Here is a 20,301-nt window from a genome sequence, read left to right as displayed (position 1 = left end):
GCAACAGGTAATCAATCTCCCGTTTGATTATTGAAAGGAACACGGTAGTAATATAACGTAACAGAAAATATCGCCGATATTCGTCACGTTCACAACTGGACTCGCCGTCGGATGCGGGAAACAAAGTTGAACGATATATCGCGATCGACATAACTCGATTGCCACTGTCTCTCCCTCTTTTCTTTCCCGTCTATTCCATTCGCCGACCCGGCCCATATAGCAGACGGATATGATAGATCGCTTCTTCGGGGCCCAATTTCCAGCGCGAGACGCATCCTATGTCTAACGTCACGTGACGTTTTCGCCCTTCCGCCTGTCCTCTTCATCTTATTTCCTTTTCCGCACTCCACCTATCATCGCTCGCGTCTAAATATTCACTGCTGCATGCATATGTGTAAGCGTATACATAGTCTTCTTCACATAGCCGATGATTAAAAATTTAAAAATAAGATGAGCAAAACACTCGAGACGTGTATGCTTTTTATATTTATAAAAGGAAGCTTTATACAAATTATTTTGTGTGTTTCTGTGTGTGTCGTATTTTAACGTATTTTATTTGAGCGATCAAGTGTTACAGATTTGAGTAGTGCAGGATTATATTTGTCACACATGTCGCTTGCTTGAATGAAATATTCGAATTTAGGGATTAGACACCTGCACGGCGCTTTAGCTACTCGTCCAAACTGTTCATCTTACTTTCGTATCTTTACGTGTACATACCCGAGCTGACGGCCTGACGATGTAAAATGCCGGCGCGCGGCGGACCTTTTCTCGTCCGCTCGTATATTACGAGTCGACGGCACGTGTTACATCCCATATAAGCTCATCGTTCATAAAGCTGCTCGTGGCTCCGTGGGTAGCGACGACGTGGGTCGGGACGCCACTGACAAGCGTACACGAGTGTTTCGTCGTTCGCAAGACGTTTCTTCGCTGCGAGAACGAATCATTCGTCATGGTAAAAACGGTTGAGAGAAATCGAGTTCGAAGTGCGCTTTTAACGAGACAGCAACAAATCCACATGGGGATATTTCTTCTTTCAAACGTTGACAAATTTGATTATTTTTACCTTGACCGGCATAAAAAAACATATTAATTACAAACTGTTTTTATGCTGAAATTAATTTTATTTTTTTATTTTTGAAAATTCTAACAATTTATTTCTTCATAATGCTCTTATTAAAGCTTTTAACATTTTATCCTATGGTTATGACTAAAAATAAATTTTCGGATTTAAATAAAATAGAGATAATAAAATACTTAATATGTAAATGTGGTCAAAGATATATCATGTCTGTACGTTATCGCGAGTTAACTCTGGGCATTATTCAGCGGTGGTTTTGTTGGATAATCGTGATGTTCTAAAAACAAGTTGCACCGAAGTACGTAACGTAATATTATCGGCGCGGCGCGGTGCGGATGTTTAGCGAACGAGATTTCGTATGTAAATGCTCCCAAGAGTGACTACCTGCACACGCCGTTGCTACACAACTCGACGCGGCAGTAATTTAAATTGCGCAACTCCCGAGTGTTAGAGTGCTTCGCTCGAATACCTTGCTCCAGTTCCGGCGCGCGACCGTGCCGCTCGTTATGGCAAAAGCGACATCGATAGTTACAAATGTCCGCTGTCAGACGTAGAACTCGTGTTCCCACCGTGTAGTCCGCCAATTTACATTCGGTGCGAGAGCGATCCGGCGCGTTTTCGCGATATCTCGCTGTGCGAGAAAGTATTAAATTGTTTGCTGCGTGCAGCAATTGTTGCGCAACTAACGCCGCGCGCTCACGATGTAGTTAAATGTTAAACAGATGAATTTAATGCTACCCGAACGAGCGGAAAACGTGGCCGCGCGGTGAAAGGGCGAGACGATAATTAATTTACCGCGTTGCCTTTGTAATCTAACGAGATGAAAAAATAATATCGCATAAAATGGTGGTATAAATGGCAGTCAATACACGAAGTGGTTCACAACGCCGCATTTATTGCACGCGCGGCTTGCATATAATTGCTATTACTTCGCATTCTAGCATATTACTTTATATATTATTATTTTGCTCATGGCACTGCGAAAATGTTAAATTTCTGCGATAGAGTCGAGTCTGTTCTCGTGAGTTCTTTTATCATTCTTTTATCCTTTACATCTGTTGCTTTTATAAGTCTTTTTTTTTGCTTTATCATTGTTGCTTTGTCTCGATTTTTTAAGCATAAAAACGACGTAATAACATTTACTTTACATTTAGATATCTAATTAGAATATTAAACTTGTTACATTTGTTAACTATTGCGTAGGCAACATTTCGTGGGCGTAACGGGGAAACTTTACGTTAAACCAGGAACATAAATACCTCTTTTTCACTTTAAACTCCTGATAGCTTAGTCACTTTGCGCTTGAGCGATTGCTCAGATATTAAACACTCGTTTGAAAATGCGTAAACCCGAGTACATGTATTTTTTTTTTATCTTTTTTGTATATAAAACTGTGTAGTCTTCATCGAGTATCGATATTCCCAATCGTAAATGTTCGCGCGTTTACGTATCGCATTTATACCTGTACTATTGCCTATTTATGATCAAGAGTCTACACGGTAAGAACACGAAGACTCGCGTAAATTAATTTTTAAAGAACAAAATTGACGTATATGATTCGGTAATTACTTCGATTTATTTATTATTTATTGAAAAATAACAGCGCGCGTTTGTTTGCGCTCATTCTCTTGTTGTAATTCGCGTTGCATAAAACTTCTTAACGCATATCTCCGACATCCGCGACTTTTTATGGACTCGTTGCCGAACGGAGTGGGCCGTTACGCGCACGCGTGCGAAAGAAAGCTCTCGCGAAAAAAAATCGTAAAGAAAACGATGCGCGAATGTCGCCGTGAAAGCGCGTACGCGTTGTGGCGCGAAGCGTCGCCTTTTACGGGCGAGTGTATAAATGCCCGTTTCCCGTCGCGACTGCAAGTGCCACTGTGCGCCAGATGCGCGCCGATTACGCAGAAATGGCATCACGTAAACCTGTCCCCCTGCTGCGCGTCCCCCGTCATTTTTTCTTCTTAAGGGAAAAGCGTCCCCTCGGCGCTGTTTAATCATCGCTTGCGCAGGTAACCGCGCCCGGGAGGGCGAAAGTACCGGGTGCAGCGACGGAAAGGGGGTGAGAGAGAGGGAGAGAGAGAGAGAGAGAGAGAGAAACGGCGGGATGCAGCTGCGCTTCGTTTCGAGGCTGCGTTTATCAAGCGAGTGCATCCATTTGCCGCGGATAGTCGAGACTATGGCCCTGTGATTTGCCGGCAACTATCGCCGCTTGCATAAATCATTGACCGTTTCAGCCGTAAATAATCGCGCTTATGAATCACGCGCGTTATTATTCAGTCGTAAATAATTAGAATTCTCCGCCTATCCGCAGCGGATCAGTTTCGCTCGCTTCAAACTTTCTTTTTTTTTTTTTTTTTTTTTTTTTGAACAAAAGTTTTTCACCGTTTTCTGCATCGATAAGATTAATTTATTATTATCTACTCTGAGGATAAGTAGTCTCGTATAAACACTCCTGTCTAACTTTGTTCGCTGTACTTTTCGACTCTCGATTCATCTTTTCTGTCTTTGTTTTAAACCAATATTTTCTTTTTATTTCGATTACATCTACTAATTAAGTTGATATTGCACGATTATGGACTTTAAAATTAAATTAATATAATATTGTTGGTATTATTATAATGCGGATTCTTTATTTATGAGCTAACTTTATCGCATTGCAAACTCGATGAAATGCGCGAGGAAAAAAGTTATTCGCATGAATAATTTAACTTTTCGTAAAATACGCGATGCTTTTTTATTTTTGTCGAGACGTGCGTAGAGAAATTCGTGATCAGCTTTTTTACCGGGAAAACGATGGTAGTAGGTCGTGACCGGTACAATCTCCGTGCGTCACGTATTCTCCGCGCCATTTCTGCCTCTTGATCCTCGTTCCACTTGCGTTTTCTCTTCACTTCTCTTTTTTTCACGGCGCTACTCGTAATTACGCCTGGAATAAAAGAAAAACGCTCGTCGACGAAAGCACACCCATAAAAGGCAATCCGTTTTATAATATGCAATTTAGGGCGTTAATACGAGGTCACCACGATTCATTGCGATTTATCTCGCAAAGAACCGCTTGAGATAAGGACGCGCGTAATTGCTCTTGTGTGATCGAAAATGAAATCACACTGTGGTATTATTTTATTGCTTAAGATAAAAGTCACGATACGTTTACGTTCCGTTTTAATAGCTTTGGACGGAGAATCTTACATCAGTTAAATACAATTGCGAGAAGGCGTTATTTCATCGGTTGTGTTATTGACCTTCTGAAATAGAAAAGAATATATACGCGTGCGAAAGTTATCGACAGTTTCGACAATTACGTTTTTCATCAATCTACACGAACGCAACAGGCGGCTTCGATATATCCGTCCTATATCTACGTTTGTCGAAATCTATAGTTTTTGCCATCTGCCGTTATGGAAGGCGTTTTTTTTTTTTTTACTTGAACTTATTGCTTTTTCCCGTCTGTCAGTACATATCGGCGTCATAGAGAAATTTCGGTGCAATTAATCTGTGACTGCTGACGGTATAGCAAGCAGTAGTATCACTACAATTAGTGGCTTATATTTTCCGATTTATATCATAATTATTTAACCACCTTGCAATTTTGTTACTCTAAACGAGGCAAGTATCCATATTTTTTTATAACGAATAAAAACGTGTGTATTCATAAAAATCTACAAAATAAATTGCATTGCAAATTAATTTCTGATATTGCGGAAACTAATTTGGACGGCGAAAACAGTCTGTCTATTTTAAAAAGCAAAATTTTCAATCTATGTAGCGAGTATCACGGCAGAAGGGGCACGTTAACACTCGCAGTCATATAAGCTATTATTTGATGGAATATCCCGCTGTACAACTATGTTTCCGTAATGACCGTAATTCGCGGAATCGTGGAAACGCGTGCGCGCTATATCGGCAAAATAATTTTCCAGCAAGAACATCATTTCTGGCAAATGTACTTCGCGCAGCAAAAAAAAAGGGGGAAGATTATTCTGCATATAATGGCGACTGCATATACCGGTCGGTTTTAAAAGGTTACACCCGCGTGCATTGAAGTTTTTACATGGTCAGTAATAACTTTTAATGAAAACAAATGGTGGTATCGCTAGCCCGGGGGAGTGTTCCGCGAGCATCTCTTGTATAACCGTTACAGCCATTCCGGACTCGCTATTTATACAGGGTGTTGCTGAAGCGTTGCATGTTTTTCCTTATGCAGAATTGACAAATTTGGCATTGATCTTTTAGCGTGCATCTCATTGTATGTCATATTTTTCAAACTTTTTTCATTTTTAAAAATGAATATTTTATTAATTTTTACATTAAGATCTCCTTAAAGATCTATTGAAATTAATCGAAGAATAAAATTCGATCGTCTTTTTGTAATTGTGCAATTCAATTTGTTAAAATATTTTAATATTTAATCGATTGTAATTTAATAATTAATGATATTTCAGTATAACAATTCTTTTCGAACAATTTACTTTTAGTATCTACAGTTGAACAAAGACGTGTGTGCTTTCTGATACACCCCGTACATTCGATATTATAAGTCCAGGCATGGGGAAAATTCAGCCACCGTTTCGGTGCTCAAATCTGAATCTGTTTGTTAACGAAAGCACGAAATGAACTGACTGTCGATGTAATGTCTGTTGTTTGTATACCGAGCTACATTTATCGGCATAATAGAGCCGTGGCCGTAGTAGATTACATGGCTATTTCATTCGCGCTTATTCAGAACGCGCTCTCGTTGTTCAATTCAGTTTTGTATAATTCTAACCTCTCGTGTTTCCACGATTTTGCAATTAGATATTCCATATATGTATAGAGGAAGAGCGTGCCGCTTGGTCGTCCATTCGCCGTTTATTTCACGTGCGCCGCGGCGATAGTCGTGATTAGTCGTGCGATACAAATAATTATTGCTAATTGCGTGGCGGAATACAAAACGTCATCGCGCTGTCGGTTGTGGATTTAATATAATATCACAATGCAATTTGGGTCGAAATTAATAGAAACTGCATTGTCATAAATGTAGTCGAGAAATGCTTTATAATTAATTACGACTGTTTTCGAATGACTCGACCGTAACCTGTTTTGAAACACGCGTTTCTGGTGTTTCGGTTTATTATCAGTTATCGCGTATCTTACGGTGCATTTACCGGCAATAAACAAGCGTATAATGTATGATTACAGAATAAATACATAGAATTTGTGTAGCGAGGAACAATTGCTCAAACTACAGCGAACTAGAATGTCTAATTGATACGTCATATGACACAAATATTATGATTTATCGATAATTGAGAGAGAATTTATTACATTATTTCAATAATAAAAATAGACAAAATTAATTTTAGCGTTTAACTCAAGCGTATTTTTATCTCACTCCTCTCTTCTTTCTTTCTATACATTAATTAAAAAAGATTAATATTGGGAGTTGTAATTTTTATACAGTGCACATAAAGTATTTACTTTTTTCTGTTTATATTTATATTTCTAAAAAATATTCTTTTTTATTGATAGTTTTATTTGTAGGAAATAGGTACTTCAGTAATACTAGAATTAATTGTCAAAGCTGATAAACGACTGTGGAGCTATAATAGCATGCGAATGTAGGCGAGAGGGAGGCGATTGGCGATCAGGGGCGGTGAGGTGAGGTATGGAGATAGGGAAAACAGGATGGTGGCGGCCATCCCGGTGTTGCTTCGGGGGTTGCAGGTGGTAGAGTAAACGGGGAGGGATCGCTGTAATTACACGATTCTCGCGGGGCCGCCGAGGGAGGAAAATCTGCGGGCACGATCGCGCGCGTGGGTGGGGTAGGTAGAAGTTACGCAAGATGAAGCGATGGTGTGTGCGTTGCGGATGTATCTGTGCGAATGTGTGGGTGCGTGTGATTCCGAATGGAATTTTTAATCGATTCCGCGCAATTTTCCTTTCGCCCGCGGCTTGCTGCCGTCGCTTTATCAATGCAGACCACGCAAATTCATCCGCCGATCGCGCCGATCGATGTTTACGCGCCTCGGAGCTGATCGATGTCGATCGCGCGAGCTTCGCGTCGCCGGTTTCATGCTAGCCGCTTTGCCAAAGTTCCGCGAAGCTTAAGTAGCTGCGACGGAGAAGTCGATTTTAATTTCCGACTCCGATTCGATTCTTGAGTTTCGAGTGGCCGGCTGATTGATGTCTTTTACGCAACGGAATATGCAAATACCATTTTGCATGCTAACGCGATTTTAATGTTAATTCGTCTGACATTCTTTGTGCACACTATTGTGCGCTTAAAATTTTGAAGCATTTTATAATTTTTAAATAAATTGATTTTTTCACAGATGCAGAATTATGTTATCAAAATTTTCGATGTTTGTGAACGTATACTGTTTAGGCAAAATTTATAATTAAAACAAAAAATATTATATATTTACTTTGTTAGCGAATAAAATTAATTAAACTTCTTTTTGCAAAAAAAATTTTTTTTTAAATTTAATTCTATCTGATACAATCTTAACATTTTGTAATTAATTTTCTGATATTTTTTCTGCGACATTGTATCAGATAGTGCAAATCTAAAATTGGTTGTTTTTCGACAGTTTAATCTATTTTATTTTCTAATAACAAACATACGTGCAATTGTGTTATTGTTTTAATTTTAAACTCCACTCGAAAAATAGTGTACGTTTGTAAGCGAATATTGATATTTTCAATAAAATATCTGTATCTAGTTTTATTTAAAAATTATAGCATACTTTAAACGTTTTAAATAGCGCATGCACTGTTTGTGAAGTTCATTCACATTTGTGGCGTTTCTCCGAATCACGAAATCTAAACAAATAATAGTTTTATTTACAACCAGTATGATCTTTTTATATATTAATAGTTTTTTATTTTGACTTTTATTCTCTTCTACGAACAACGGTTCGGTGTAAGCGTTTGACGCATTAATATATGAAATGAGATTTATATTAGGATCGCGATAATAATGGTTATAATAATAAGATTTCTTGCTCTAATAATTTTCCTTAACCCGGGAGCAAAAGGCATCGAGTTCCCCGGAAGATGATCTTAGCAGGATAATTTCCCCAGAGGCTGCATCACTTTTGTAGGCTCCTTGTTATCTTTCCTCGGAATAAACTCGACAACGTGTTAAGCGGAAGTTACGCCGTAATCATAGTGTCACGTTTGCGTTATATTTACGTTACTTTTCTGTCCTTTGGTTCATCCGGCTTTTATCTATGTTATTACGCGCGACATTTCGATTTTTGCGAATGCTTTGCCGCTGTATCGTACGTTACCATGACGCGTCGCTATTTCCACGCGTTGCGCCTTGAATGCGATGCGATTTAACGGGCGGGATTAATACAGCGGGACGCATTTTATTTGTCATGGTGGGAAAAAAAGGGGTTGCGTGAACGCGGCTGTCTCTCGTCTAGGCTTGATAGTTATGACATAGAGCAAACGCGCGATGCGCAGTGTTCACTTCGAGTTGTAAACAATGCGCGATATGCAGTGCTGTTACTCGCGTGTACCGTTACCGCTGGATGCATCCCTTTTGCAACGATAATTCATCGCCACGAACATTTATACGCGTCGCGGTGTACGCGCGGTGTCCCGTTTTCACCCGCTACTCTCTCGTGTTGCGTATACAATGCTATCGCACGACTATGTTTCGCGCAGTTTTTATACGAGTCGAAATGCGCTTCACTGACGTAGATAGAAACGTCTTACCGCGAGAAACATTTTAATATTCATGCACGTTTTCGTCTTTTCGAGGATGATTATTCTGGAATAGAATTTACAAAACATTTAGATAAAAAGAAAATAAAGTTTTATAAGTGCGATAACGGATACAACTCTGAAAAACTGTGTTATATTGAATCAAACAAGAGTAGTTCTTAAATTTTTTAAATAAGCTACAATAAAAGTATAGTAAAGTTTATAGCTGGAGTATACAATAAAATATACTAATGTATTGTCGCGGCAACTTTGGCAAGGTATTTTGGCTTTTAATTCTCATTTCAACACGCTATGCATTCTGGTAATTCGTTTCGGCACTTTTAACGTATAATTTATTCTGTGTATATTTTGGCATACATATCTGGCCGTTCTACAAACAAATTTTGACCGTTGGAAAGAAATTGAATCACGCCCGTCGCAAGCGGCTCTCGATCTTCATGAAATCTGTTTCGTGCAATGTGTGCAACCGCGACACTTCATTGCTGCATATAATTTAGTACACTCCGCCGGTGGTATGTAGAGCGGGGGGAAAAAAAAAAGAGGGACGGATGAACGGACGTGCGGCCCGCTACACGTGTCGCATGCGTTACTCGATGGCGCGCACAGATACATACCTTGTAAACAATGTTCCCGGCATGACTCGTACAGCCATGCAACGACCACCGTTGCAAGCGGATACACTCGTTTTTCGCAACAATGATTCATCGCGCGAACGTTTTAAATACGTACGCGTCCGTCCGCACGACATTAGAATTTTTCGTCGGGCATTTTTTTAGAGTACAGAGGCGTAGCTGTCGAATATCGAGAATAAAAAAGAATGTTAAACCTTTACAAATTTAGGAGATTCGTAATTTCATTTTTGCTCTTTTTTAAAAGTAATTTAGAAATTTAGAAATATGGACTTCAATTAATTCTATTAATATTATTGTATATGATATATATATATATATAAACATTTAATAATATTAAAGTATTAATAAGGCCTACGTTTCTAGATTTCTAAATTATTCTAATAATTTTTATTGATTATTTAATTTTTTAAAGACTATAATTTGTTGTCGATAAAAATAGATATTTTGCTTGAAATTTTGATTTCAAGTAAAGTAAACGGTGGATCCTTTTAATGTCAAAGGTCGGAAGAACAAATATAAAATATAAAATATGTCGCTTCTTCATATATCATTTCTAATTGGCCCTTATCATTCCGTTCGATCCATTACTCGTCTTTGCCTTCCTTCACATAAGTGCCATCAAATATTTATCTTTATAACGATGTATCGACGCGTCATCAAGCGTATTCTCGCTTCGTTGCGCACTGTTGTAAACGTAATTGGCAATGCCAATATGGCTTGACGACAGAGAGAAACGATTTTTCCATCTAAATTATTTTATTTTTCTTGCGAATAAATTTCCGTGCTCTTTGTGAGCCCAGGCAATTTGCGTTCGTTGCTCATTAGAACGTGATGGATTCATAACATACATTTACCCGCGTTTACAATGTGGATACTCTATATATTTATGCAATCCTAATGCTAATATTCAACCATCCAGCGATGTATTATCAAATGTAATTGTTTCCTTTCAGTTCATCCATTACAATAAGTAATAGCAATATGCGCGTGTTCGAGTATTATAATTATTTAATGATTACTACAATCAAATAAGTACAGAAAAATTTATATCTTGAGGTATTTTTGAGGTAATAAAATACAATTTTCTTTCCTACTTTTTATGTTTTGTCGACTTTAGTCATCGATTAGCATTTACATTACTGTCAATGATATACATCTTTTGGATGTTTTGGATAATTTTTATCATTCATACTATGGTTAAAGCACGTATTACGGTAACATGATGAAATCGTAAGCGTCGTGGTGAAGCGAGAGACCGCGAAAACGACGCGACAGGGAAGAAACCGCCATAAATTTTTCAGTGACGAGCAAATGCCGAGCTGCTGTTGCTGCAAATATGCAGCTGCGTCAAATGCACAAAGCGAGATCGCCCAACTGTCCTGTCTGTCGCAAGCGTTTTCACGCCTCCGTCATTCGTGCTTTGGAAAACGACGGACAAAGAAAATTACTAGCTGGCTCTCATGTCACTCGCAAATTTTTCTGCTCTATCTGTCAATCGCTAGAAAATGCGAGACTTAGCCTTCTGAAGTCGTTTTAAAGCCGATATTTAATTCTTAACTGATCAAGTCAAACAGATGTCAATGTGGTGATGTTACATAAATCCCATTATTATTATTAATTTCATGATTTCAAGTATATATTTTGAGAATGTTAGAAGAAACAAGTGGAGCTTCGGAAAATATAATTATAAAATATTGATATTTTAATTTTAATACATTTGAAAACTAGGTTGAAGAAACAATCACATGAATGTTAAATCTCAAAAGTAAGAGTTTTCAGATTTAGCCTCGTTATTGAAAGGTTAACTTTTTAAAAGTAGGATATATGAATAAATCCAAGGGTCATCATTATATATATAACTCTGTAAAAAAGTGAAATTTTTGGAAAATTTTTTTCTGCTTCAAGAAACCAGGGAATTTTTTTCTGAAGTTTGAGTAGGCATCCTGTATATTTTTCTTCAGGGAAATTGTCATGGCACTATATTTTTGTATCATAAGCGCGTGCGAATGAAAGGCTTTTCATAAATGATGCTCTGCTCTCAAATGATGATTCGATGTAGGACATCTCACCCACATTGAGATGTATTGCACTCAAATGTTTTTCAGCCTCTGTATTTGTCCTAAAAAAATACACAGATATGCGGAAAGCTCTCTTACACAGATGCGCGTGATTTTTCGCACTAAAGCACCCTACCGCCTACCCGCACAAGCGTGTCCCGTCACACGCGCGCAATTCACATTTTTCGAATAGATAGCTCGGTCCAGCTCTTTGATTTGTAACTCGAACAGTATTCCGGCGTCGTATACGTATTCGATCGATGCCACCCTCCCCGACATCCGAAACGCGCGCGCGGCAGATAATCCTTTTGGTGCACTCTCCATTTAGTAAAGTTCGTACGGGCCGCGGTGCGCTCTACGGGTCGCTTCGATTTTCAGAGCGAGATGATGGACGCAGCAGGGGAGGAGAAAAGGACCGCGCATTTGCGAGCACGGCTCGCATTTTGCGTTATAGTCGAGGAAACTGCGTCTCGTTCGTGTGTGTGTGTGTATATGTATGTGTATACATATATACGTATTATGCAGGCGATACGCGAAAGCTCGCGAGCGCATGCGGCTGCACCGGCGCATATCCGCATTGTTATGGCCACATTTCCGGTTGTTTGTCGCGCGAGAAGGGACTTGGCAGTTCGCTGTACATAGGCGGCCGTGCGGCAATCGCCCCACGTTGTAAGATCGTGTGTACGTCGCACGTAATGCCGGCGCGATATCTCGACTTCCTATCCATTCTTCGCATCGACGGACACATTCCGAAATTCCCCGCGGCTGCGGTTTATATCTTGAATTTTGAACGCCACGATCCTTCTCGATGGAGTGCGCGACGCGCCTTGAGCGTTTGCCAAATCTATACGATATCATTTTAATAGGAATATAAAAATATATTGCGTTTATATTTGTTATGTCTGGCGAAATTTTTCATGTCTGGAATGTTTGCCAGAGCTGTCTGTTTAATTCCCTTTCGAGAAGAATTTGGTACATATATTTGGGAAAGGAAGACTGTGTCCTCTCGAAGCTGAAAGAGCGAAATTGAAACAATTGTCACATATACGCGGTCGTAAATAATCACTCGATACTTGAGCGCTGTTTATTGGAAATTCCGCATTGAAGGATGCTGATTAATGTTCCGAAATCGAGATCGCCGCACACCGGCACGAAATCGCAGCCGTATCCGCTTTTTATTCGCTTTTTTGCCGGCCATATATCGGGCTCGTATCGCTCTCTCTTTTATTTGGGAACGGCGCGAAGTGAAATTCAATTTGTCAATTTGCATACGCGCTGGAATAAAATCTATCAGGCTTCCGAGGGTTGTACTTTCCGTTTGTTATCACTTCTTTCTAAATCCCGGCGCGGTCGGCTCTTCATCATGCAGAAGCGATTCGAAACGTCGACATTCCGCAAAAAATGATACCTGTTAAAATGTCTGGGAAAAGTCATTTTTAAGCTATAAACTAATACTTGCTATAATCAGCTATGGCGATATTTTCTCTTTTTTTTTTGTCCGTCAGGTTTACATCGCCAGCGAAAATTTCACAGCTGTCGCTAGATATATTTCACGGAAATATTTTTATATCATTTATAGTAACTTCTATAACTTTTAATAAATTACTTTGACTTTATACAACTTAGTTTTAGTAATTATAAATCAGTAAATTATTATGCGCAAGGAAGAACACATTTTGACACGGTTTTCTGTTTTTTTTTTCTATTTTTTTTTATGTCAATGTAAAACCACGGTGTATCAATTTACAGAGATTTTTCGAAATGGAGAGCGAATGCGCAAACCGTGAAAGAGCGCGGCGGAATATGAGCGACGGATCAACAAGGAATAATAAAAAGGATACTTTTAAAGTACTTTTGTAAAAACTTATACACATCGTTCGTACAAGCTAACTCGTTTCATGTTTATCAGCTCTTTTTCCAAACTGTCCCGCAAGCATGATATTTATCCGAGTAGCCGCGGGGGACTTTCGTCCTTGACCGAGCGCGTGTAACGGGGTGTATCGAGAATATGACGTCGATACAGCGATATGTGTGTTGTGCGCGCGATACGTGCTGCTCCGTACAGCTTTCAGAGATCTCCTCGCCGTATCCATTACCGTAATCTTCCGCCTTGCCGAGCGAGAACGCCGGATTCCGACTTTGAAGCTCGCTTGCCTCTCTTGCTGCCACGACGAAAGTCGAATCCGGAAAGTCCTCACGTTCTTCCGGTGAACTTGAAATCGATTTAACTTTCAGCCGTCCCTCGATGACCCTCTTTCGCCGTTTATTCAGTATATATTTGCGACAAGAGTGATTTCGAGGAAGATATTTTTTTATAGTGAACATCGTTTTTTGCATAATAATTATAAATAAAAATGTTTTCCAAGCGCGCGATATAAATCACGATTTTCAGGGCAAACTCGATTAATTGCAGTTTTATGAAAATGATTCCCGAGCATCATAAATAGTCCTGTCATAGCTTTGCCGATTGTGCCGGTTTCCCCGTTGCACGCGGCACTACAATACCGCTCGCAAAAACAAGAAAAAGGGAGGAAGCGAGACGGAAAAGTTTTTGCGGTGGCAAAATAGAAAATAGAGAAGCGCGCAGCGACGGCGGGCATTGTTTCCGGTAGCGGGTGCTATTTTCGCGAATGCCACAGTTACCGAGCATTCTCTTCCGCGGCCTTGCATCGACCACGTGTGTAGAGAGGAGGGATCAGCGGGGTCGAGAGGGCATTACCGTGTTACGCTTTGCGTGGCCTATTCAGAGATGTTCATGCCGGCCTGTTCAAAGACCATTACGAAAATGACCATTAAAATAAATTACTCTCATCGCGGGGCGCTATAGGCGATGGCTTGCCTGCCGACCACCTATAACGCCGGCTGACCGGCTGGTTCGATAGCCGCGAATACGTGACGCGGAAATAGTCAGTGGTACGAATCAATTTACGTAAATAATGGAGAGAGAGGGAGAGAGAAGGGAAGAGAAAAGAGAGAGAGAGAGAGAGAGAGAGATAGCACGCGACTCGTCGCTTCGACCGCTAACAATGGGAAAATTCGCGCCACCAGATATACGGCGCTGGCCATTAAATCGGACGTATTAGAGGTGTGCGTGCGAACTTGAAATTTTCTAGCTTAAACGCGTTGGGATGCTTTGGAACTATTACAGAGGAATTGGAAAACTCATATTTATAATATAAAGTATATAGAACTGAAATGTCTCGAAAACGTACGGACAACGAATCGAAAGGTTAATAAGAATTTGCGCATAAAAATAATAATTTTTATTATTTTTGATAAAAAAAATATCTAAATTTTTCTTGTACAATGTTATTACAAACGTATTTTTCCCTGTAGATTTTTTTTAATTATCACAGTGCATAATATTTTAATCGGTAAACGGAGCGCTCTCTGTTTGTACATTTCGCATCTGTATAGATTCGCGTCGGAATTAAAACCAGTGTTTGTACTAGCGCTACGCGTTGCCTTTTATATAGATGGCATTTATACGTGCCCGAGTTCTACAAACATTTCCAGTAAACCTTGTTTGTATCAGTATTACACTGATATTTTTAATTCTCGCCGGCTTGTACGGATCGGTCGACTTTGCTGTTTACGGAAACCAACAACAACATCTGTTATTTCAAATTTATGTCCGGTGCAAATATATCTATATTTAGTTTTGACGTTGCACACACACACGTGCATTTCCGAAAAACAGTTTTTTGTTATTAATGACGACGTTGCATACAAATAACGTCTGCGCTAGTTTACTTACGTCAGATCGCGAATCATATTTTTTCAACTCGTAAAATAATAGGTACTTTCTGTTTTGTTTAAACAAGTATTTTCTCATATATTTTCCGTAAAAAGTTCTCCGCGAGACATTATGTTTTAATAAAGCGTATCTCTCTATTTCTCTGTTGCCTCTCACACGGTGCAATCGATGAACTTTGCCCAAGGCGGCTATCGGGTTTGGGGAAAAGCAGAATAATTTATTTATACCGAACACTATAATCCCATTTCACTATAGTGATATTAACTTATCGATCGATGACGCGATACGAAACACTGGAAAATTTTCATCGTATATCGATGTCACACTTTTCCCGGATAATATCGACTATCATTATCACCGCGTTTCTTCGATATTCCTTATTACATCTGACGGCGCGCGTGTATCAGAAATACGCGCGGCGGTAATTGAATCTCTCCGTTCCATTAAAATGATATTTCAAACGGAGTCGAGCTGATGCTCGGACAGATCTATGTGTATGCGCGCGCGTATATATTTTTTTAACGTGTGTCGAGAAAAAGGAAAGATCTGTTTTGTTCGACCTTGTTGGGAGATTTTTTGTATTTGTCTTCACGGCCTGTGGAACCTTTCTCGCATGCGGAAGTCAAGCGCTCGTTCAACGGCGGATAAAATGCCGGGTACATCAAAATCCTTTTTCGGCGCGATTCCGCAAATATTGATGTTCGCGAATTGAAATTTGCATCGACAGCGAAATTGGCAAAATATTTCCGCTCGTAAAAGAGAACGTTTGGCTGCGCCGGCGACCATGCAGAAGCAGGACGGTAGTCAAGAGGAAAGGTAAAAGAGCGAAAAGGGAATGTGGGTCTTCCCGCGGGATTCGGGTGGACGAAGGGAAAACTGTAGCCTTAAATTTAATATGACGCGTACTGCGATCGATTCGGACGCGCCTTCCGGCCACTCGTCTCGCCAATCGAATTCCACGGCAAATATTATGCGGCTTCTCGCCGTTTCTCCGCAGGACGTACACGCACGCCGAGTGTTTTTACGGTTTTATTTGACGTGAAACAAAACTATCGTCTCTTTTTATTATTTCTATGAATACATTCTGCGCGCGAAACGCATTGTTAGATTTTCATAAAATTTGAAATATCGAGATAATTCTGTTATTGATTCTCGAATAAAACTATGCAGCATGCGAAATTCTTTTTCTTCACGAAGATACTTTTCGTATTATAAATGTATGTTTGGATGTTGTTATTGCAGCACTCATTGTATTTTATCAGTTCGCGAATTCATCAATTTCTGACATAAATAGATTAAAAGGATTATCTCGGAAAAAATGACGGATAATTAAATAACATGTACAATGTTAAAAATAAATTTGACTTTTACGCGCCTTTTTAAAATTTCTCGAGAATACCTATGAATTTATGGACTGACTCGGTGAAAATCCAATAATTACAATCAGATTCGTTCTTTTCATCGGACCGCTGCTACAACGATGATTCATCTTTCGGTTTTCAGGGTCCGGTCGGGGAGGTGGGCGGCGTGAGGCTGCCTCTGCAGTCATTACATGGATACGGATCTGTGTTCATGTACTCGGCGTCGACGAGTCCCGGGGGTGGAGGTGGCCAGGGTGGCGGAGGCGGGGGTGAGGTCACCCTCCGCCTCCGCGAACCCGAGGACATTCCCGAAGAGGTCCTCGCCCGCCTCGAGGACACCGCCACTCTCTCCATCTCTCTTCAAAGCGATGCAGTCCTGAGGCTAGGGGCGGCTGGCACAGGTGAGTCCTCTTTGCCCTCTTCTTCACGTTTGCTTGCTGATCAAACATGAAACGTGCGCAGAAGTGCGCTTGTTATGATATCGTAGAAGATGGTTAGACATGAAAGCCGTCGCGATCGATTTTAAGTAATTCTAAGAAAACAGCAGTCTACGAGTCGGAAGTAGATAAAGTTATGCCCAGACAAATTAAGATTTTGTCAAAATTAAAAGTCAATGCCAGTATAAGAAGCCAAAGTTTTACAAACTATTAAAGCGAGCAATAATTTGCATTTAATATTATAAAAGCATCAATATTACAATGTTTTGTTTAAGCCGTAGCGCACATCGTGTATAAGTTTTTATAATGTATACTAATGATCGCTTCGTTATTTACTGAAATTTATTTTCAAGCTTCTTTGTGTCAAAATTAAACAGTAATTTTGATTATTTATTTGTTCTCTTCTATCGTGATTTGTTGAGAGAGCTAAAAAGGTTTATACTCTGGCTGTTTTCGAATCGTGGCCGTGCTAATAAATAATTGGCTTATACGACGCATAAATTTCTACCGGTTACGCCGGGATTTATTATAACGAAGGCCGCTCTCCTCTCGTATTTTTGGGATCGCGTTTAATTCCCGCGTTTTCGAAGAGCACTTGCTCCTGGTCTGAGTAGATTAGCCGCGGTATCCGACTCCGTGTGTGCTCTAATGCAGAATTATTTCGACGGATTAGAGTAATCCTCGCTTTATGTGATCACATAAAGCGAGACTTTTCCCGAGACAAAACGATCCACTAACGTTGCCGAATCGTTCTCGCCGGTCCGAAATCCACAAAGCCAATTAACGTAATTGAATTTGATTATCTAAAATTATTAATTTCGAATTATAATTAATAATATTAATAAAACTTGAATTTTCAATATTTTATGACATCTGCTTATGAATTAAAAATTGCTTTGTTCTTTAGTTTCCACAATTTTAATTCTATCGTTACTGATTATGTTTTTATGTCATGCTATTATATCTTTTTTGCTACTGAAAGCATTGAAAAATGCGTAACTAGAAGTTTTTATATGTGGGTTAAAATAGATTTAGTTAGCCAAAATTATGAAAGCTTATAATCGAGGCAGCGAAAAGCAAGAACTGATTGATTATTATCAAAATATTTTAATTGAAAATTAATTATTACTGAAATATATTAATTAAAATTGCAATTCTAAATTGGTTTCCAATTTTTCTAATAAATTACGTAAAGGCAAATACATAAAGATGGGTAGATTACAATGTGTAGATGAAAGAAAGCGTGTTAAATCTCGAATATCGCGTGTATTTTCATTATAACGTACAACGAGCTTTTGGATCTTATTCATTCTTGCGAACAAAGGATCCAGGAATTGGGGATCCGAAACTCACGGAATCAAACGGTTATTGCTTCCTTCTAAATGGTACAGGTGACTATTCGGATCGGGTCGTTTTCCCGGAGCATCGAAAGCAAGGAGCCGAATCACTTATATCGGCGCTTAAACTCACAACCTTCTCCAATCCGGTTTTCCAAAGCTCGAAAACTTTTAGATTTTCCTTATAGTTGCCATTTTCCATTCAGCTGAAGCATTCATGCTCCTTGCTTTCGAGAAGTAATTCTAGTCCGTCGAATCTCTTTACGAGCGGTCGCCGATACGGAAAACTTCGTCTCAAAAATTCCGCGAGAAGCACGCGGCTTTTCATACCGAAAAGTCCAAGAGACGCAGCGCCGAGATCTGTTTCAATAATATTAATCAGGGATTATATTTCGAATTTGAAGAGATGCAAACCGGTGAACACTTTGTACATAAGTTTGGCACATCTTTCTTTATATATAGAGCGTCTCAGATCAAACTGCTTTTCCTCTTCAACTCAAATTTTTTGGCAAATTTCAGAGAAAAGTTTATCACGGAGTATCACTTCTCGCGAAAACACACGAGCGCGATGAGACATTTTCTATGACTTGAAATTTTACATTATTCCAAAATTTTCCATCAGTCATCTGAACTTAAAATTGGATGTAAAATGGCAATTTCCCGTACTTGTCAGAAAAGAAATTTGACTTTATCATATTATCGAATGGAATATGTGTAACGCAGAAAATCTCACTGCGAAATTCGATATTATGAAACTCCCATTTAGATCATATTTATTGGATCACTTCGAATTTATACTTTTCAATTTTGCTCTGTCAGTTTTCACTCTTTTTATAATAACTAAAATCAGTTAAAAAAGATGTGAAACGCGCAGCGTTTATTGATTCTTTGGCTTTCAAAAAGGAAACAACTTTGACCTCGCTGAAAGCTTCTGCTGTCGAAGCAAAACGCATACAAACTTTCGAAGCACGACGAGTATCGCGGGAGGGTCGAAAGTTTCTTTTTTTTTTCCTCTTCAAATCGGGGCGGAGAGGAATCTCTGCTTTTACGGAAAGGCGATTCGGAGGACGATCGAGAACGTTAACTTCCGGACGATTTGTCAGAACCGAACCACGACGACGCGGCCCGGACCGGCTCTCGCCCACACGTTGCCATAAATCCCGGATTTTCATAAGTTTTTCACCCCCGTTCCCTCCCACCGAAATATAGCCCGCCGTCGACCCCGCTCGTATCGCGTCTCTCTTTCGAGCGCCTTCGCCAGAATCGATTCGAGATATATCCTTCGCCTCGCCTTTCTTCTTTCGTTCTTGCTAATGCCGCGGAATCGCGGCTCTCGGGGAAAGAAAGACGGCGCGGGGAGATTTATCGAAGTTGCGGCTTGTTACGAGGGCTTTAGACTTCCGGCAGCGGTAGCAATGGTGGGAGAGGGAGAAGAACGGCGCGCGGAGCTCAAGCTCGAGGGAGGCGGCCAAGAGAAGAAGAGAGGTGCTAGCGATTGATTAAGAGGGTCGTTTGTGCCAAGGAAATGCTACTTGAAACGCTGCCGCTATCCGAGCCCATTCTCGGGCACGCCCGTTCCGCGCCTCGGCTCTCCCTTCTTCTCGCAGCACCTATCCTCGCCGCGGGACGTTACGGCGAATCGCTTCTAGACAATAAAGACAATGGCAGGGTTTTGAAGTTGGAGTGGCTTAACTCGCATTGTTGCGAAAATCAGAAAACTTTGGGTGAAATTTTGTCGATAAAGGATCGCGAAAAATTGATCATTGTTATTTAACCCAAAGAAACTTACTGTGCTATAAATTTTAGAATGTATTTCTATTGAAAATTGATATTTTATCCGAATATTTGCGAAAAATACTAGGACATAATCTATCGTAAATTGTGTACTCTAACAATAAGCTTGTGTTTCGTGCAATTGCATCT

General features: G+C 39.8%; 1 protein-coding gene and 1 long non-coding RNA gene across 16 annotated transcripts in view; one reads left to right on the top strand and one right to left on the bottom strand.

Moving 5' to 3' along the window:
* Window positions 1-20,301, top strand: part of LOC105672654 (zinc finger protein 541) — a 403,799-nt gene that overhangs the window by 210,130 nt on the left and 173,368 nt on the right. For all 15 annotated transcript variants that reach the window (XM_067354494.1, XM_067354493.1, XM_012367730.2 and 12 more), the window contains one exon: window positions 16,747-17,005. In XM_067354494.1, the coding sequence (XP_067210595.1) occupies window positions 16,747-17,005 (259 nt within the window). The remainder of the gene's footprint in view (window positions 1-16,746; window positions 17,006-20,301) is intronic.
* Window positions 1-20,301, bottom strand: part of LOC136999786 (uncharacterized) — a 198,033-nt gene that overhangs the window by 109,595 nt on the left and 68,137 nt on the right. The gene's annotated exons all lie outside the window — the stretch shown is intronic.

This window comes from Linepithema humile, chromosome 4 (genome assembly GCF_040581485.1).
Source record: "Linepithema humile isolate Giens D197 chromosome 4, Lhum_UNIL_v1.0, whole genome shotgun sequence".
Taxonomy (NCBI): Eukaryota; Metazoa; Arthropoda; class Insecta; order Hymenoptera; family Formicidae; genus Linepithema; species Linepithema humile.
The sequence above is the reverse complement of the archived record's forward strand: the minus strand, read 5'-3'. Positions and strand labels throughout refer to the sequence as shown.